The 21465-nt window shown below is 41.4% G+C and overlaps 1 protein-coding gene across 1 annotated transcript in view; it reads right to left on the minus strand.

Annotated features, from left to right (window-relative positions):
• The window catches only part of LOC147663430 (zona pellucida sperm-binding protein 1-like), a 112815-nt gene that overhangs the window by 79450 nt on the left and 11900 nt on the right, over positions 1-21465 (minus strand). Inside the window, exons 2-3 of the mRNA XM_086950465.1 lie at positions 5190-5311; positions 4209-4401 (exon numbers count right to left, since the gene is read on the minus strand). Of these exons, the coding sequence (XP_086806591.1) occupies positions 4209-4401; positions 5190-5311 (315 nt within the window). The remainder of the gene's footprint in view (positions 1-4208; positions 4402-5189; positions 5312-21465) is intronic.

A 21465-nucleotide genomic window follows, 5' to 3' on the forward strand; every position in this document is an offset into this window, starting at 1 on the left:
CATCTTGGAAGAGGGTGGGAGAGAAGCACAGGGGCAGCATAAGACTAATATAAGCTAGCAGGGCAGAAGGGAGAAGTACACGAGAGAGGAAACACTGAAAACACATGCACTCTGGAAGGATGTTTAAACAAAAAAAGTAGTCCATGAAAAGGGAGCAGTGGAAAGATAAGTAATCCATCAATGATCCAGGATAGGGTCAAACAAGAAGAGGAGGGAAATCCCAAAGACACTAACAAATACGATGCAAAGAAACAAGAGTGACAATGAAGCCAGCCAATGGTAAGCAATGGGCGGGCTCCAAGCCCACTGAAAGTGAGCAATAAATCTCACAAAAGATAGAACACAAGTTGCCCAGAAGACAAGACTTAGAAAGGCGTGGTCCAATGACTGGTTGTAACTTGCACAGCAAGGCTATTATGCACTTCAAATATTTCACATAGCAAGGGTAAAAAAGGCAAGCTCCGATTGTTGAAGCACATTTGTCCTCTGCTACTCGTCTCCAATGGAACTCTTAAACTCAATTAATTTGGATACAATTTAGGCTGACTTCCTTTCCCCTCACCCATAAACTGAGAAAACATCCTGGAGGCGGAGAAGATACCTTTTTCTTGCACAATTGAATCTTGACTGGGAATAAAAAAAGAATTTTACTTCTTATAAAGTCATAAAACATACAAGAAAAAAATATTGAGTCTGCCATTCAAATGTTCAATGTATCCGAGTATTTTCCTCCACACCAACCCTTGCGATTAAGTACGGGCTCGTTGCGGGAGAGTCCAAGCCTAAATAGAAGTTCCTCGTATTCAGTAAGCTTGCAGCATTCTACTTTCCGGAGGTTCGACACAAAGGAAGAAGAAAAGATGAAGAAAAAAAAAAAAACAAGCAGCAGATGGTTCAATGGCCGTTTTCAGATCCATTTTAAAAACTGAGGATTTTAATACTCTTGAAGTTTGAGTAAGTGATCTGTAACTTCCATAGATAAACCTTAGCCTTGTTACGTAAGTGCAAGTCAAGATTGTTGAGCTTCGTAATATTTCACTACCTTTATTGGGAACTTCTAAAACAAGCATTTGCAATGCAGTAGGTCTACCATTTACGAGAGTAAATGACAATGCCTTTTATTTATGTGTTGCTTTTAAAACACAAATAAAAAGCATGGTCATTTACAATGCCAGTAGCTTAAACTCCCACAGCTGCAAGACCTATTGCATTACAAATGTGTTTGCCACGTGGGCTACAAACTGTTTTTAACAAAAGTTTGGAGAGCATGTCTTGACCGCAACAGCAGGCAGGACAAAGCTATTTGAGAAAGTAGTGCTCGGAGGCTGCAATTAAATCCTACAGACTAACACACATAAAAGGGGGTGTTGCCATGGGAGGTTACAAAATGAAACCAGGTGGTACGAAGGAGGAACTACTAAGCCTATTGACCAATGAACAGCAGAAATTTACAGTGGACAATGACTTGCCAAATAAAAATATGGGCAGAGCTTTAAGTCCCTACCTGATTACAGGATGTCCCGCAGAGCTGCGCGTACGCTGCCCAGGCTCGACCTAAAAAGGCCTTTCTGCAAGGCCCTGCACAGTGTACATTTTCACGCAGTCCTAGCTAGAGGAGTGTCCAGCAGATGCCAAGAACCTTTGCCTAAGTACTGTACTCTTCTGGCCAGGTGAGACCAAGAGGGGCCTAGAGGGACTAGATTAATAATCTAGGCTACCCATGGCTGAAAGCACACAAAGTCAATACATGAAATCCAACTGAAATAAAAGGCCATACACAGATTTAGTAGAAAATGACGCTGCTGAAGTGCCCACATGACTCGTCACAAATAAAGCCTCCCACATAAAGCTTCCTTTCCGATACAATTAGTGTCAATAGCCATGGCATTGGTGGAGGTCACATTTTGACATGAAGGATCATACAATCTACCGGTAACAATATTTACATTGTTATTGCAGTGAGAGCATCTTGGGGTACTTTGCATTAGCTTTGGGGACTGAATAACAACTGAGGCAGAAGCAGTTGAGATGGAACTAGTGGAGACATGAGATTTGAGGGTAACAGCAGCAGGTTTCTAAATTACACATTTATATTTTCAGTCACAGTCAGGTTAAGTGATTTGCCTACATGTTCAAGTGCCGAAGCCGCTCTCAGGGTCCCGACATTAGTAATTTAACCACAAAACGATTGAGCTCCTTTAAGTGACAACAGAACTCTTCAGGTAAGGAACTCCTAGGTGACTGGCTCAGGGACTGAATTCCACCCTTGAGACACCTGTGAAGGCCCATCAGAGCCAGATTGTGTAAGCCCTTATTCTGCAGGGAAAATGTTCTGTTTTTTGGAGTACTTTTTTCTAGAATTTACTGGATTGAAAGGATGCCGCTATATTTCAATTATATTATTTCTTCCGTCGGTGAAGATCTAAAAAAAGAAAAAAAAAAAAGTTGGCCAGTGGTTCATAAACTTTTTAGAACCACAACCCACTTTTTAAACGACAATCATTTGTGACACACCTAGCTTTAATGGACATGAGGCGGGCGATTTTTTTATGCAAGTAAAGCATTGTGTGCCCTTTCAGTCATTCACAGACAGCCCATTTTCCATTGAAATGGTGACTAAAATCGCACAGACATCAAGTTTTACTGATAAAACTATACTGCACACAAATGTGTGGAAATTGGATTTTTGTGATTTATAATTTGTGTATCATCAAGTGTCTTAAATTGTTTTGATCTTATTAAAATCTTTGCTTACATCACACTTTAGAATTTTTAAAAAATGTGCTTCATTTTTGCTTTACTAACTGTTGAATGTGTATAGTTAGTTAAGGGTATTTACATGTTTTTATGTGTCGCACACTATACCCTAACAATATTTGAAATTCCCTTTATTTATTTTTTCTCTGGCTGCAAAGTGAGAGGAGTTTGTAAACCGTGTTAAAAAAAAAAAAATCAGCAGCAGCGATTTGGGGGAAGACAAATCCTGATTTTTGACCTCTTGTCTTTGAAGCACAGCAAATGTTAAAAGTTAAATACTTAAATACATAAATTTAAAGGAATCTTCATTTCTTGGACTTTCATGACCCACTAAAAATTGGCTCCCAACCGATGTGAAACAATGAACTAAACTATAATCGGGGATGCCTAGCAGAGGTACCAGAGACCAGAACCCATGATCCTTTGTAAAGGTGTCCTATTCAGAGTAGTGGACTGCAAATGTATCATGGTTGAAGGTAAACTCTGAAATCATCCATACAAATAAATTGTTCCTATTGTTATAAAACGAGGGTCTTATTCCAACTAAAATAAATGAAACAGAATATTTTTAAAAACAAGATTTCCAGACTCTGAAAACACTGACTTGACAATTTATCAGTGAAATGTGGTTCCGGACCAGGATCCATCACCAATTACTCAACATGCATGAGTTGTGGCAGGTTAACAAGCCCATCTTTCCAAAACTGCTTTGTGAAACTTTCCTCCATTCTAAAATGGAATCCGCATTCAGAGCTAAGCTAGTCCATGCCCTAGCCAGGGATTAATTTCATGATCTGCATATGGAGTATTAAATCAAGTGCATTAAACCTACTGTTATTGGTCAATTAAATCAGGTCAAAGTCCAATTAACCAAATTTTAGGCGCAAGTGAAGGTTCAACAAACAATTTCTTTGTAGAATGGTTTGTTTTGTGTAAAACAGGCTCCAAAGTATAGATTGACAAAATCCGGACCTCTCAAATATCTTGCTTCAAAAGTTAAGACCTGGATTTAATTCTCAATTCCAGTCAACCTCGTATTTCTCGCAGATTAGAAATTAGACAATTTGCTATTCTAATTTAAATCCAATATTTAGGAGAGTGCGCGATAGTGGAATAACTTTGAACTTTGAGCAAATCAAAACTGTTGTAGGAACCTCTTAGAATAAGGGCGAGTTTTGGATTCTGGTTTTGTAAAATGTTTCTGTAGTTTTTCACTTGCTGCAAGAAAACATAGGTGGTGCAACCCAATAGTTTGTCTTCTCATCTAAACATTGATCAAAAAATAAACTGGTTACCTCCACAGTAAGATTTAGAAGTCATATTATATAGCAATACTGTATGCTAGCTTAATCTGATATGTATGCACGACCTGTGAGATCCAAATTGCTACCCAAACTACAACTCCTCCCCTCCCCCCCCCCCAAAAAGTAAAAATGCCAAAGATTACTCACTGGTCCCGGGAGTCTGTGTCGACACTTCCTGTTGTGGTGGAGTGTTTAGTGAAACATTCCAGGGCGGTGGAAGCAGCCTTACCCAAGAGCCCGGGAGCGGCTTTTGGCACGTGATCTCAATATCTTGTAAAAGAACGGGTTCCTGAGACGCTGACCGCTGCAGGATTCTCACTTTGAGGTAAAAACTGTTCTCCTGTAAGAAGCAAAAGTATTAGAAAGCAGTCAATGAGAACTGCCTATCCAAAGTAGAAAGATAAAGACGAAAGTTCAGTGGCAATGATGTAAATTCTTCACAATTTAGAATCAGTCCTGTGACTGAGGCAGGTCGACAGACCTCAAGAGCTAGATTTAGTACAGAAGTCAGAGGATAGTAATGAGGTGCCACTGTGACAAAGGCACTCAGTTCTAGTCATGGTAACAGGAATTGTGATATTATATGGCTGTGCTATTTAAGTTTGGGCTCGTCACCCTTGCCAATACTTCACCTGCTGCAAACTTTGAACTTTATCACAGCATTTTGTAAATAACTTGTTGCAAAATGTGGACCATACTGCCACATGATCCTAGTGGCCCTGATTATAGCCCAGGTAGTCACAGTTGTAAAGGCCCCCGCGTGAAAAGGCACGGGTAGGAATTGGATAATATTTGCAGTATTACGGAAATAGAGCCAGACACACTTGGTGTGTAGGTTATGTGGCTAGAGGAACAAACTACCCAGTTTCAAGTAGATCAATGAGTAAGAGGGGATTACACACTTTATTCAACCAGGAAAGTGCTTTATTAAAGCCATAAGCATTTTAGCAATTGTAAGTGATCTGGAAAGGTATGCTCATTAGGAATACCATCAATTAATAAGGGGGGCACTAAAGCTTACAGAAGACTTCATGCTTCCTTCAAGAGCACAGAGTACTAAACTAGGGAAAACTACCCAGGAGGAAACCAACTGGACTTTCAACCAAATACACAGAAGTTATCAAATACCGCCACAGAGACATAGCAGCCAGTGTATTTCACCGCCAGCACGGCTTCACCCTGGGGTCCTGTGGTGACCCAGTGCTGGCAGGCCCAGCAATCCTCCACATCCTTGGCATTTCCAAACTCATCTGTAAGACACAAAAAACACAACCGTAAGGGACAAAAACAAAGGAACTAAGGAGACAAAAATCAGAGCAGTAAGACAAAACCACATCAATAAGACAAAGCCATGGCACTAAGACACAAAACCAAGGCAGTAAGGAGATAAAATCGGGAGTAAATGAAAGACAGCAGTAAAACACAGAAGCGATAAACCCTCCACTGTATTGAGGCAAATCATAGTAGTAAAAGATAAACCCACAGAAGTAAGGCATCAAAACCATAGTAAGAAGACAGTCATAGCAGTAGTAAGCACAAGGGGATGATGGCCGGAGCGCTGAAACTTTTCAGGCACTCACCCCCAGTCACAGATCTGGGTTAAATCCATCACTGTTCTTTAGTACACTTCACCACCCCAGTTCAGACTCCGCTATATGGAAATCAGTCTTGACCATGTGCTTCATGGGAACAGTCCAGCCTCAACTTCCAAGCCAAGTCTTCCCTGGAGCGGAAACAAGCATCCTGGGACCAGTTTCGGGCGAACATCCCTCATCAGCCAGGTTAGCTTGAATCCAGTGGCAAAGTGAACAAGAGAGCCATGTCTGGGCATACCCTGCCAACTTAGGGCGAACAAAGCAAACACAAAGATGGAGGGATGTAGTAGACCGCAAACAGCAGTAAGGCAAAACCACAGCAGTAAGTGATATAACCTTTGCAGTGTGGAGGAAAAAAACATAGCAAGTATACCAGAGTCCATTCTCTGAGTAACTTAAGTATTATATGAAAGGAAGCATTTGTTAATCACAAGAGGTTTTGATATAATCAAAGTCAGGCACTGGTTACAGTTGAAGTTTCATTGCCAACCGACAAGTCATTTCACAACAATCTCAGCATTCTGTTCTCAACATTATAGGGCAGACGCTTGGCCATTCCATTATGGATACAACACAAGGGTGAACTGGGAAATGTGAGGATAGAGAAAGACCAAATGGGTTGAAACTAGGAATAAGCCCATTGTCAAGTAGGTGTTAACAAAAGGATGCATTTATGTAGGACACATTACATAACTGGATAAATACAAGACATGGTGCTCTTTACAAAAAGGAAACAAAATGAAACCGCTTATTATGTAGAAATAAATCTTATAGTTGCTATAAACTATAAATTCAACTGTGCTCTCATCTCCCCATTGGGGTGGTAGATAACCCTACAGATAGCGTAAAACACTGCTTGGTCATATCACATGACAATCTTTGAACTATGTTGATTTCCTACTGTTCCTATTTGGTTTAGTGTTACCATTATCTTTACGTTTGTCTCTTCTCCAAGCCAATACACCAGGCAAATTAACTGAAGTGGCAGGGCACCCGGATATCCTATCCATGCTCCATGTCTTTCCATTGTCCAGCTCTACACCATTTCTCCATACCGGTGTTATGCATTTGGGCTCAGAATAACACGGTTATTTTGTCTGCAGGACTCTGAGTAGAACTACTACCTTGTCACCAATCTTCGAGGCCTGCTTAATTAAACGCTCTTTTTTATTATGGTATGCACTGTATTTTATTTATGTAGTTTAATTCGTTCACCCAGGTACACCCCCTTTGGATCCCTACTGGCTGCCCTCCTCAACTAATTTGGCTTGAGTTTGGTTTCTGGTCCTCTTCCTTTGAGTGACATGAATGGAGAGATACCGGGGACAGAGTTGGGAGTAGTATGGTAAGACCAGAAAATGTCCCGTATTGATTTGTACAAAGATGCCCCAGATATCGTGGCAAGATCCAGATTCTCTTAACCATTCTATTGGTCCGCTCTACCAAACCATTGGCTCTAGGACAGTACAGAGCGGTGGTTAAACAGGTTATAGCTAAACATTTTAGAAGTCTTATCTCCTCCGAGTTAAACTGTACCCCATTATAAAATATTGTGTTAAGAATGCCCTCAATTCATTCATTACTTTTATGGTAATGGAGTGTTCTACTCTGATTACTATCCATGGAGAATGATAGTCTATTAAGACTATCATGTACTTCCCATACCATGTCATGTATTTGAAGGGTCCAATTTTGTCTATAGAAAACTTGTCCCATGGTTTACTTGGTACTTCTACTGGGGAAATAAGGTTCTTCCTAACCATTTTGATTTATCACTGTGCGCAGGCTATGCAGTTCTTCACCATGTTCTCCAACAGGGTATCCATGCCTGAGAACCAATAATGGGCTCTGGCTTTGCTTTTGGTTAAGCTCTGGGTTGAGTGCCCTTCACACACTAACTCAGCTATTCTATAATACAATTTCCTAGGAAGTATTAACTGGTCTCTTTTGATTAGTTTCTCTTAAATGTTAAGTTTTTGCCCAATTCCTCACAAACGTTGCAATCTTCAGTTAGGCCATATTGTTTGTTAGAATTACCAAAAAAGGGTTTGGCTAACATGCAACAAGGCCACGCCACAATAACAATTAACATATAGAAATGCCAGTGCTGCCACTTTTCTTAAACCCTTTAACAAACGGAAACCAAATCAAACAAGTGCCTCTTAACCACTCTTTCCGTTTGAATTGATCTGTTTTATTTTTACCAATTTTGAAAGATTTTTTTCAAATAAAACCCTTTACAAAGCTTCAATACATCACTAACAACTCTTCTTCCCCAAAACAAGAAAATATATCCTATGGGACCTAATCAGTGTTCCCTTTGTAACAGACTCGCATCTATAATCACCCAATCACTCACAATAAAAGTGACCCATTTATACTTGTGTTGGGACTCATTCTCACATTCATACAATCATCCTTTCTTCATTCACACAAAGACCCTCCCTGAAATGCCCTAACGAAATCCTTTTGTGAAAAAGACATGAAATTTTCAATCAGATTAGAAAACAGAATAATAAATTTGAACAAAGGCCATCATAAATTCGCAGAACGATACAAATCTTTAAAAGATAACTTCGCTTGATTGGCCTAAAGTGTTGTGACGCTTTTTGAATCCCTTCTTTCGAGGGATTCTCCTCAGGATCCAAAATCTCTTTTCTGACGAAAGATCAGAATCATGGAGACCTCTCACGTAACATTTAAAAAGTCCAGGCGCAGCGTACCTGATTTGGAGCCACTTCCCAGGGTCTGTGAAGATTTTCAATTATTGAATAGTGTTCTGATCTTGATTTGTTGTCCTCAAAAAAGAAGAACTTTTTCTGTTTAAATTGGACTGGATACCTCTAATTGTTTCGGGGAGACATCGCCAAATTACTCCATGCAACACTTACTCTGCCTTCGAGTGTGAACACTTGAAGGTGAGAATGAGTCCAACACAAGTATAAATGGGTCACTTTTAGTGTGAGTGATTGGGTAATTATAGATGCGAGTCTGTTACAAAGGGAACACTGATTAGGTCCAATAGGACATTTTCTTGTTTTGGGGAAGAAGAGTGATGTATTGAAGCTTTGTAAAGTGTTTTATTTGAAAAAATCTTTCAAAATTGTTAAAAATAAAACCGATCAATTCAAAACGGAAAGAGTGGTTAAGAGGGACTAGTTTGATTCGGTTCCCATTTGTTAAAAGGTTTAAGAAAAGTGGCAGCACTGGCCTTTCTATATGTTAATTGATATGGTTTGTTAGGCCTTCCCTGCATAACTTTGTCTCTTACCCTGGATAAGGTATCACCCTCCTCAGTCCCCGATTGCCTTGGCGGGCATTAGTGAAGAAGAATGGTAATCTCCAAAACTGGCCCCTCCTGACTCTTCAGTGGGTACATGTTTTCCTATTGGCAACATTTAGAGCCAATCTGCTGCTAACCCAGGGATAGATTATATTCTGTAATCATACCCCTCAAGACCCAACACCCATTTTGAAATCTGTGGTGTAGTTTTTTCTATGCCTTTGGTGGAGAAAATGTGAGTCAAAAATGTATGATCAGTGTGCAAGGTGAACAGTAGGCCCACAGGCAGTACTTAAAAAGTGCAAGGTGGCCCAATAACAAGCAAGGGCCTCTCTTTCAATCATGGAATATTAACACTCAGCCCTTTTAAGTGTGCGTGATGCAAATGCTCGAGCTCACTGTTATCCACAACTAGAATTAGAATGGCCCCAAGCCCCTCGGTACTCACATCCTTTGTTAGTATAATTTTTTGCCTCACATCAAATTTGCTGACAGTGGGAGCAGAGATTATTGCTTATTTTATACTCTCAAAAACATCTTACAACTGCTCATCCCATACAAAGTGGGTACCTTTATTTTTTTAGCAATTCCCTTAACAGTGCAACTCTTCCTGCAAATCTATACTACTATTATAAAGAGAGAACTTGCACCTTTTGGCCAGGTAAACTCTGGAACCACAGCACCAATCAAAACACCCAATACAGCGTTGGAAAGGGCAGTTGCAGCAGAAGGACATAGGCTATGCAGACGCCCACCATATACATTTAAAATGTCTGCATTGTGCTGTGGGTGTGTGATGGGGGTGTGACAATCGCTGGGGGCATTCCGTCACGATTTGTTTTTTCTTCCCAGGTTCTATACATTCCTGCTCCCTTTAAATAGTAATTCAGTGGAGGTCACATTCTCTTAGAACCACCCCAAGCACAGTTATGGGCAAAAATACAACTGAAAGGCCCTGCAAAGCATTATGGGATAAGGTTAGCATAATTTTTAGCATTCATGAAAGGGTTTCAATGTTTTAGAATTTTACTCATCAGGGACATCGAGGGACATGAGGTGAACTGCAGCTTGATGTGTAATATTTTAAATGCTATTGCATTTGCCTCATCAGGGACATCTAGGGACCATGAGGTGAACTGCAGCTTGATGTATAATATTTTAAATGCTATTGCATTTGCCTCTTGGGGACAACTGGGGAAAACGAAGTGAACTGCAGCTCTTTGTAGAATTATTTGGATACTATAATATTCACTTCCCACTGCTAATCTTGTCCCATAATGGTTTGCAGGGGCTTGATCTCAAAATCATCACCTCTCTCACTGCTTGCTGGAAGCTAATTTCACTTTTGTGAAATGACTATATAAATTTTAGCATGTAGAAATACTTGTTATTTTACCTTGAATATATGAGGTTTCTGTTTTAATAATTGGAAATCTGACGGAACGAAATATTGCGGATTTATTGTACCAAGTTCGCGCCAATTCCACCCACTCCTACTTTAAATACCCCTGCACCCCATAATCATAACCCACCCTTACTCTATAAAATACCCCAACACCATTAAACACTAACCCATCTTAACCCTATAAATCTACCCTGTACCCCAAAACCCAAACCTATCCCTGAACCCTAAAAATACCCCTGTACCCCAAAACCCAAACCTAGCCCAGAACCCTAAAATACCCCTGTATCCCAAAACCCAAACCTAGCCCTGAACCCTAAAAAATAAAACCCCAGTACCCCAAAACCCAAACCTAGCCCAGAACCCATGAAATACCCCTGTACCCCAAAACCCAAACCTACCACTGAACCCTAAAAATACCCCAAAACCCAAACCTAGCCCTGAACCCTAAAAAAAACCCTGTACCCCATAACCCAAAACTATATCTCAATCATTAAAATACCCAAACACCCCAAAACATTTACCTCAGTACCCCAAAACATATACCCCTATACCCATACTTGCCTTATGCAGACATTTTTAAAACACATGCTTTTACCATTCATGCATTGACAACGAATTTCGTTGTAAATGTATGCGTGGTAAAAGCATATAAAATGTAATGCCATGCGTTATAATGGCATTGCGGAGTCATGGTACTTTCGTAATGAAAGTATGCAGAGTGACGGTATGCGGAAAGAAATTTGCGGAATAATGGGTGTTTACCCTCGCCCGTAAGTACATTGGTGGCACGGCGGCCCACATCTCCAGCAACATACTCATTTTTTCACCACCAATTGGAAAAATGCACAGGTCTCTCTCATTGATGCCCAGCACCGACATACACTTTTAGACACACCTCCCACCACAAGTTCTAGAATTGCGAACTTTAGAGATGGGGAGCTACATTAGAATCTCGGCATCAGCTCAACATCCTGTGATTCCAGGCAAATCGCTTTGTCTCCCCGTGCCTACCACAAATCAATGTGTTCTTCTGTAATGTAAATTGTGCTCATGCCATGTTGTCGAGTTCGCGCTATATAATATTGCAGGGAAAATAAAGTAGGGAAACTCGAGTTCACACACTACTGAACGCGCACTCTTAAGTGCATCAGCAGTGCACTGTGAATCCGAGCGTTCCACAGGCCTGTCACAGATAAGAAATGCTATCGAAATGAAATCCTACGAAACAATATACTACTGGCCGGCCGCAATTCATACCCGGACAACGTCGGGACGGGCTGCTCGCTATTTTTATAAACTTAGACTTGTATTCAACAAGTCATAGGAATGACTAGCGTTCATCTTTGACATGTGAGGCTGCATCCGACCGCTTCAACCAATTCAATCTTCGGTTTTATCCCATTTTTGGAGGTAGTTTGGCTACGGTAGTCAACCAAACCCATCCCAATTTAAAAGTTGTATAACTTTAGAGTTAGTCCAGCTTCTGTTAGTACAGCCAAGAATGACCGGTTATGTTCCATTTCTGAGTTGCTATAAATCAAGACATCTTGAAAAACCAGAACATTGTTAAGGCCTTTCAAAATGTGCTGTATTAGTCTTTGAAAGACTACAAAAATGGAAGCTAGGCCAATGGGCATTCTTCAATATCGATATGTGCTGAAAGGGGTTCTAAATGATGTACAAGTTCTTGATTCTGGGTGGAGCTCAACTTGATGGTATGCCTGTGAGAGGTCAATCGCTTTAAAATAATTAACTTTACCCATCATGCACAACATTGTTTCTCCTAGGACAAGAGAAACGATATACCCAAATGGTGGAGTTAAGGTCCCAGAGGTCCACATATAACTTGATCCCTCTACCCCCAGCCTTGTTGTTAACTACAATATGCGCTAGCCACTGAGTTTTCAATTAGCTTGATGTTAAAAGTCTTGATTTCTTCTTTTAAGGGTCCTTCCGTTAGATGACAAACTGTCCTCACTTTGAGTACCCCTGGGAATGCCTTACTTTTTAGTTTAGTCTGGTGTTGCTAGTTTTATAAACAACCCAATTCGTTTTTAAACAATTCTGGTAATTCTTTGCAAACGTCATTACTAGTGTACGACCTCTCACTTAGGAGTAATCATTCAGGGTCATTTGGGTCTAGCTTTATTCCCAATTCTCTTTGATGTCTCCATCCTGTGCGGTCACAAATATTTCCAATAGTGGACTGTTCTTTAAACTCCTTTCTCATGGTGGCCATACCCCATAAAGGAATGGAATCTTTATTGTAACCACTGGGATTTATTTTGGCATCTTGCAAACTGTACCCCTTTTGTAAACTTCTCATCCACCCTTTTCTCTATAAAGGTATAGGGTGAACAAGAGTACGCAAAATGGTAATTTCACCCCCATCAAAAGCAATCTTTTCAAGTGGGATAAGCGTTTGTACTCCTGCGCATCAATTTGGACAAATGAATTTCTCTCCTAAGTCTTCTTCCAACCCCACTGTATGTACTAGTTTACTCTGTTTTTGCATAACTTTTAGCATAGTGACCTCTCTGGTTACACTTACTGCATATAAAATGACGAGCCAGGCAACAGGGATTGGTTGCCAAATAGATAGAACTTGCGCATCTATAGCACCTTGTTTTCTCTGTATCATGGTTAGACCTACATTTGTTCCTCATATTGTTACTTTTCTGTTTCATTTCAAGAACGTAGTCATGCCTTTTTCCCCTCAATATGTACTTCCTGCACTGATTCATTGGTACTGGGTGGTTTTATTACTTTTATGCATTCCACTGTGTGCTCTATGTTTTTTGTGTTTTTTTAACTCCGACTACCGTCCCATCAAGCCGCTACCACAAACTCAAGCCACAATTACCACGGATGGATTACGAACCCCAAAGAATCTGTAAAGGCTGCAGGGAGTCTGCGAGCTTGCCTTTTATTCTTTATTCTCTTCCAGCTCACAAAATGACTTAGTATTTAGATAACCGAAAGCCTAATCGTTTTCCAACATATATATATATTTTTTTTTGCTCAAGTAAGCTCTTAGAACATTTTTAAAATTAATCTAACTGAAATGTTTGATAGTCATATTTTACTAGACAAAAGTTTTATTTTAAGTTCATTCACATGTAAATATGCTGATTGCAATGGTTTTAATTAACTGAGCAATAAATTATTCTATTCTATGTTTTTTGTGAATTATACTGCTTCCTTCAGATCTGGGGTATGAGCCAATATTTTCTCCTGAAATCTCAAATTATTAGTACACCTCACCAATTTGACTTATATTAAGGAATCTCATAACACGCCAAGTTCACATGTGTTTGATAGGCCTCTAGGTACCGCAATTTAGCTTATTGATTTTTCGTTTGTGTCTTTTACTCTACTAAAAAAAATTGTGATGTTGTAGAACAGCATTTATTTTTTGTCCAACATGTTGTTCTTGCTTCGTGTTTCTTGGTAAAGATCTAGTTGCTCATCATCCCTATCCCTCATAAGGTCACCCAGAATCAGTAGCTAGACCTACTGACACCTGGGGCAGACACCCAGTGCAAGCGTGGGTTTAGAGGGGGACGGATGACTTGTTCTCAGGGGGCAGGGTGATGAGTCGGCAGGCATGACTTGCCCACCGCCTCCACCCCCCAAAACAGTGCTGCACAGGGCAGACCGCCCCCACGCCCAGCTTCGCTACATCCCATAATTCTAAAGATTTTCCTTCCCTGAGCAGCTAAATTATGGAGAAGGATGTGTTTCTAATAAGATGATAACTTGTCCACCCCTATAGCTACTAAGTAGGTTTTGAATAGTTTCACCCACTCCTTCCAGGGTAATAATGGGGTGCCAATATCACTTATGAAAAGAGGATATTGGCTCACACTACAAGCTGCCATAGTGAAACAATTAAAAAAGGACTACATAACCAAGCAACTAGCCCCAAAATGGCATATCAATACTGTACAAATATATATTTAACACTTTATTTTAATCCTGCTCTTATACAAGCAGAGGACATTATGTAAAAGTTACGAACCACCCTTTAGCACAGATTGTTATACCCACTCTAAATATCGCTGCTAAAAACTTGCAAAGTACTTCACGTTACTGCACTTGTTTCCAGAATTCTATTCAAATGGAATAGGAAGATTGTCATAGGAGGAGGGAAAAGGTTCACATAGCTGCTGGCTGAAAGAATAGAGCAGCAAACCACCTTGCACGTTTTGAGGCAAGTGAGCGTTTCAGCTGCATTGTACTTTATGCACTCCTCCAAACTGCTCCGATTCCACTGAGTAGCTCGGTGATTTATTTTAACAGGTTTCAATTACCTCAATCGAAACCAGACACCTGAGCTGTGCCCGCCAGCATGACAGGCTCACACAGCTATGCCAGACCAGGGCAAGGGTGTGCTTCAATGAATACTCAGACAATGGTGTGGAATTTATTAAAATATCTACTTGTCCATAGGACCGCTTTCTTCACCCTTGCATGCTCGTGACGAAAACATTCCGTTACGAGCCTCGGGTGGGCTGTGCATGTGACGGAACAGTTCCGTCATGGCCAACTCGCCGTGCCTGTGCGGCGCGAATTCCGCACCTGCGCTGAGCGTTCTATTAGGCAGGCGGGGCCGTGACGAAACCGTTCCGTCACAAGCACAGCCCTCCCGAGGATCGTGACGGAGCGGTTCGGTAACGAGCACGGGAGCGCTGCGCGGCCCCCCATGCCCCTTAGCACTGCAGCGGAATAGCCGCCGCAGCTAACGGGTTAATATACTTGTCCTGTAACAAAATCCACTTGTCAACTTGGTGCTATGTATTGCAGCGACAAATTATGGCAGCAAGCTCTGATAATAGCTTCCAGAGCTCAGACCATCATAGTAGGCTTTGAATACTAGCATTTCCCTTATTTTGCCACTTTTCCACAAATCTACAAACTGGGGGCTGGAGGTAGTAGTAAGCAGTAGCGCCCCATGGTAGGAATGCCCTTCTGCATCTGTGTAAAGCTACTAACTCATTTTTTATGGGTTTTCATCAGCTTGCATCTAATATTTTCCTATAAAGAGGAAGCTTGACAAGTTCCTCCTGACAAGGGCAGAAGAAAAAAATTCTTCCAGGGTAGGGAAAAAAATTATTGGTGGAAAAGTGAACTTGTTTCGCACAACAGATTTCTGCATGAGAGAATCTACACATGCATATTTGCTTGTGCTAAAATGCAGTTCACAAATATTTTCTATGAGTAAACTTTTCCTGACCTGCTTCTGTAAATTCTTGGAATTCATGAAAGCCGTAAATCTGCACTAATGCAAGGACATACCATGGGTGGACTTTCATTAGGAAATAGATCCTTCTTTAGGTCTGGCGCTAACCAAGACCTTTTGTTTTTATTGACATTTTCTCTATCCTCCAGATGGCTTAATTTAGTGAAAGCATTCTGCTCTTTCACAAGGAGCATATTGGCAACCAAAGTAATTATGTTAAGTACTTGGCAATAGGTCCTTTTTGAGACCAAAAATAATTTTGCTTTTGCCATATAATAAGGGGCAGGCAGCTCCCACAAAAATAAAGTCTTACAAAAACCATGTCAAAACACGACACATTGACAAAACCAAAAGGCTGACCACCAATGTAACACCTATAGATTTAGGCAATGCTTGTTTATTCCCAAGTTTCCTATTATTTTGTTGAAACTGGCTACACTTGGTTCCATCATGAATATTTTTGGGAAATACTAGCATGCATCAACACATTTTACAAAATTATGCTTCAACGAAATGGCACCTAAAATTTCAAAGAAGATAATTAAGCAAAATATTTTATCCAAGTTGCATTTTTCTGTGAACATTTTCTTTTGACAGCAAAGAATCATCAATCTTGCTTTCAAGCTTCTGCATATATTTACACCTTGTCAGAGAGCATCCCGGATTCATTACACAAAGCTTCATACTGTTATACTTTGCAAACGTGTGAACACATTTCTATACTGGAATCACTGTGGATAGTGCAGCCTGAACCTACATTTCCGTAGAGCGTTCACCCTAATAATAAAGGCTTTGTATTAATGAACCATCAATACAAGTTTGAACAGCATTAACATATTATGGACACAAATATTACCATAACTGCAGACAATTTCCTTCCCTGACAGCAGCCTTCATAAAGCTGTGCTGGTCAGAGTGATAGGCTCTGCCCCCAAATGCTTTTCACAAAGCTTCGGTGACCTAGGATTATGTTCGCTGTTTCCTTCTCAAAAGCTCCAGTAGATCTTTAGATGCAGTGCCTGTCAGCGTGGCCAGTAGCCTAACAAAGGCTCCCGCAGCACCCATGGTTCAGGGGGGCCCCACCGAAATGCTCCAGAGGGCCCCTTCAGCACAATACTCCGGCCGGAGAGCTCCTGATTGAGCCCAGAGGGGTCCCCTATGCAAACCTTGCATGGGGGGCCTCACGTTTTGTTACGCCATTGAGCGTGACCAGCTCTCCCCCAATGCCTCTCCTGTGCTTCAACGGCTCTTCGTTGCCTTTGCTTGACTAAGTTAGCGCTGTACCTGTCGAGTAGGGTGACCAACCGTCCGTAAATTTCACGGACAGTCTGTAAATTGGACCTCACGTCCATTGTCCGTTAAGATCCCTCTTACGGACACCCTTTGTCCGTAATTTGGGGTTTACGGCGGCCTGCACTGCTCACCTCTATGACGCCTCAGTGTGAGAGCTCCCTGCTGGAGGTCCCTCGCACTTCTCTGTGCTGAAAAGCAGCCCCTCCCCAGCCTCTCACAGACTGTGATGAGCCCGTTGTCATTCTGTATGCCGGCTGATTGTCACATACAGAATGACAATGGGCAAGTCTCGACAGTTAAGGCATGTGGTGACCCATGTGCACGTTAAGTAAGAATAAAGCTGAAGACGATGTTTGGTCTAACTTGCAAGGGTGTTTCCAGATTACATGCTGTGTTTATTCACCACCATAAAGTGATTTAGATTATCACCTTTAGGCAAAGTGTAGGCACGTTATTTCACACTGCTCATGGGCACTGTGCTAGATGTATCGTTGGTGTCCTTTATAACATGCAACTAATTTCAAAGAACATATTTAGAACATTTCGTTTCAGAAGAAAAAGTTGGCCTGTTTAAAAAAAATATCTTGGTGTTGTGGGTTCCACCTTCCGTCCCAAGCCCTTTCACGGAGGGCCATTCTGGCTCATAAACTCTGTCCAATATGGGTCTGGTTCCACTGCTGCCTTTGGCTGCTTTTCATACTTTGATAAGGTGACTGGAAGCACAAAAACTGCCGTAGGACTACACTATCTATTCCTCATTTGTTGCTGATTCGACTTTAGGGTATGGAACGGTGTAAGGATTTTTAGCGTTCCAAGCAAAATAGGAGTTTGTTTTGGTGTGCTCCCTCTACAGAAAAAATAAGGGTGTTTTCAGACCTTTATTGTTTTTGGTGTTACGCAGTGGCAGTTCTTAAAGGGTCCTGTCTTACCTAGCTTTATTAAGTGCCGGCCCTGCCTTCTGGCTCCATGTTTCCATTCCTGATCTTTTCTTTTGCAAACCATTGCTATCTGTTGTGTTAGTCTAAATAGGTCAATATAAACAATAGTTATTAGTAAAAGCAATCCTAACCAACATGTTTGGTTTTAACTCCTGAGTTTCTATAGTTACCCAGGCCGCCCACTCTTAAGATATATTACCTACCAATATAGATGACATCCGACTCTTACACCTTGTAGCCCTCATTGTCTTATGTAACATTTCCTACACATTGACTTACACATTTATATGAGTCATTGTCTCAATATAATTTGTGTGTGATTTAACGCACTCTGACACCCTGTCCTACATACTTGGCATGACAAGCACTATGTATGGGGTCCAGATAAGCATGTTACTCGCCGAAAGAAACCATCAAGAGTAGCAAGCACTCAAACCTTTTTTCCCTTCTCTATCCCTCCACTATCCTTCTCAATCCAAATAATCTGGCTGACCTATCCACCACTCAAATTACTTTCATATTTTCACTATACAAATTCACCACTAACCCTTTATGGGTTCTGAAGAATCGTGCTACTCACCAAAAAAAATGCTTTAACACCCCATTAGATGTAGCAAGCGCTATATAAAGCAAACCTCTTTCCCTTCGCTATCCCTCCACTATTCTTCTCAATCCAAAAACTGACCAACATATCCACCACTCAAATTACTTTAATATTTTACACAATACTAGTTCACCACTAATCCTTTATGGGTTCTGGAGTAGTGTGCTACTCGCTGAAAAAGCACTTTGACAGGGGTCGTAAGTGCTATAAAATGCGAATACAATACACTACAATAAAAGAAATGAAATACCCATGAGAAAGGTTCTAGGTGAAGGGCACCATTGGCGGATGGGCCGTATCAGGCATCAGGATTTTCACAGGAGGCTGGAAGGGTAGGAGGCTGGTTTTGTTACTGGGGGCTGGTTTTGTAGCAGTGTAGTAGTTTTGAAAGCATTGCTAAGTTCCTTGTATATCCAGCAGTTTTCAGGCAGCAATAAAAGTGTCACAATAACTCTGGTGATTAATGTACCTGCTGGAGAGAGATGGGAGTTTTGTCCAGTGGCAGTTTTGATAAGGAAATGCAGAGGGTTAATATGCCGGCTGCAAAAAATGTGTACTGTGCATGTCAAATTACAGTATTTTATGTACGCAGCTCATTAGGTTACTGCTTTTGTTACATAGATTTTTTAGTTATTGTGTAGTACATAAATGACAATCATAATCTAGCACAGTGAGCTATGAACTGCCATCAAAGAGCTGTTTTGTATTTGTTAGAAGGTTATGGCGGTTTCCCCGTTTTTCATTAGCCGGATGTTGGTAAAAAATGGATGTTTGGGGTGAAATAAATTCATATAATTCAGAAGTTGGTTTTGGCATTGGAGGGGTGCTCTGTGATCGAGAGGATCAGTTGAGTCATCTGCGTAGGAGAATATGTGGAGTCAGTGGGATCTGAGGACGTCTGTAATGGGGGTCATGTAGGTGTTGAACAGGGTGGGGCTGAGGGAGCATTCTTGTGGCACACCGCATATGATGTCTTTGGGTGCGGAGGTGAAGGGAGGCAGTGGGATGCTCGGTTTGTGTCCTGTAAAGAAGGAGGTGATCCACTTGAGGGCCCCTTGGCATATGCCTGTGTTGTAGAGTCTGTTGATGTGGGTGTTGCTGGAGACTGTCGAAAGCTGCGGAGAGGTCGCAGAGGATCAGTGCCATGGTTTCTCCACGGTTGAGGAGTGCTCTGACGTTGTCTGTGGCGGCAATCACTGAGGTCTCAGTGCTGCAGTTGGCACGGTATCCTGATTGAGAGGCGTCCAGTAAATGTTTTTGTTTCAGGAGTTTGGTGAACTGCTGGTTGATGGCTTTCTCAAGAACTGTGGCCAGATAGGGAGCAGGAAGATTGGATGATAATTTTTTAGATTGTTGGGGTCAGCGGAGGGTTTTTCTAGGAGGGGTTTGAGGTCTCCATGTTGCCATCTGTCTGGGAAGATGGAGGAGTTAAGGATGCTGGCGAGTTGCGTGTTGATTGGGTTTGTTGCGCGGTTGTACAGGTGGTGGAGGCTGCAGTCAGTGGGCGTCCCTGAGTGGATGGAAGACATGATGGCTGAGGTGGTCAGGGTGGTGAGTGGTGACCAGGTGGTGATGGTTTGGCTGGTTGGTTGAGGTTGTCTGGTTGAGGGTGGTAGGTTGGATGTTGAAATTGTAGATGGTGGTCTTGCTGTGGAAGTAGTCTGAGAGGGGTGGATTGTCTCCATGGCTGTCAGTTTGGAGAATTCTTTGACTATTTTGAAGAGCTCCTTTGTGTGGTTGGCTGTGGAGTCGATGAACTGTGCAAATGTCTCAAAACATGACAACAGTTAGGAAACCACAAATTGACCACGTGTTTGTAATTCAGAAGTGTGCTCAAAACAAAGTTTTAATAGGATGAAAACAATCAAGGCACTTTACTTGCTGATGTTCAAATGATACATATTTGCTGAAACCGCATTTCCAAACATTATTTGTGCGCTACTTGGTTTTATCAGTAGCGCTGCATGTTGGCATTGTTCTTCTATTTCAAAAGAAAATGTTCTGTATGTAAAAAACAGTGTCCTTTTCTGACCTACAATAATGCCACAACAACGTATACAGTTTCTAGTCTATAGCACACTTCTGTGGATTGGTAAGAATCTGCCGTTTAAACCTTACAGAAATGAAACCGTCCAATCATATATAGGTAAAATAAGGAGGGTTGATATATGGCTAACCAGGACATTATATAGTAATGTCAACTACTATCTAATCGTTCTGGCCCACAATAATGCCATACCACTCAGCAGTGTGCAGCCAAGCATAGCTCATGCAGGGTGGTTAATAACTCTGTTTTCCTGCTTCATGCTCTTACCCTCACATAAGACCTGTGCGCTACAGGTCTTATCCATGACTCAGTACTGTACCAGCCTCATAACCAATCATCACCAGCTGAACAGAAATGAAATACCTGACATCATCTGACACATAATGCTGGCCACTCAGAGGACTGTATTCTAGGCCAGCACTGCAGGTCCCAATTAGTTACATCCTATGCGTGCTGCTTTACATCTCACAATGGAACTCAGATATGAGATGCTGGTAACTAAGTCCATCCATTCAACCAGTTCTCTCACCAAACATGCCTTCTCAGGACCATGAACTGTAAACGAATAATCAGACTGGACAACCCAGTGCAGTAACCATATAAATAGATTATGATCATATGAAATACCACAAAAACACCTACCCAGTTGCTCAAAGCTGCACGAAAAACGGATGTGCACAATTGTCTCAACCTAATATAACATTATTTTGACTTGTACTTATGTTGGTTGTCTATTTCCTTATATATTATTGCGTAACCTCACCTTCCTTACAGAAACCTGGATGAATGCATCATCAGCGCCCGACATCGCCATAGCCATCCCGGACGCCTACAAGATCATCCGAAAAGACCGCACCAACCAAACAGGAGGAGGCATCGCCATCGCCCATAAGAACACAATCCGAATCACGACCAGCTCCACGATAACCTCGCAACCGCCGAACACCTTCACTTCCAGATCCACACCGACCCCAGAACCACACTTAGAGGCACCCTA

This window comes from Lissotriton vulgaris, unplaced genomic scaffold (genome assembly GCF_964263255.1).
Source record: "Lissotriton vulgaris unplaced genomic scaffold, aLisVul1.2 SCAFFOLD_336, whole genome shotgun sequence".
Classification (NCBI taxonomy): Eukaryota; Metazoa; Chordata; class Amphibia; order Caudata; family Salamandridae; genus Lissotriton; species Lissotriton vulgaris.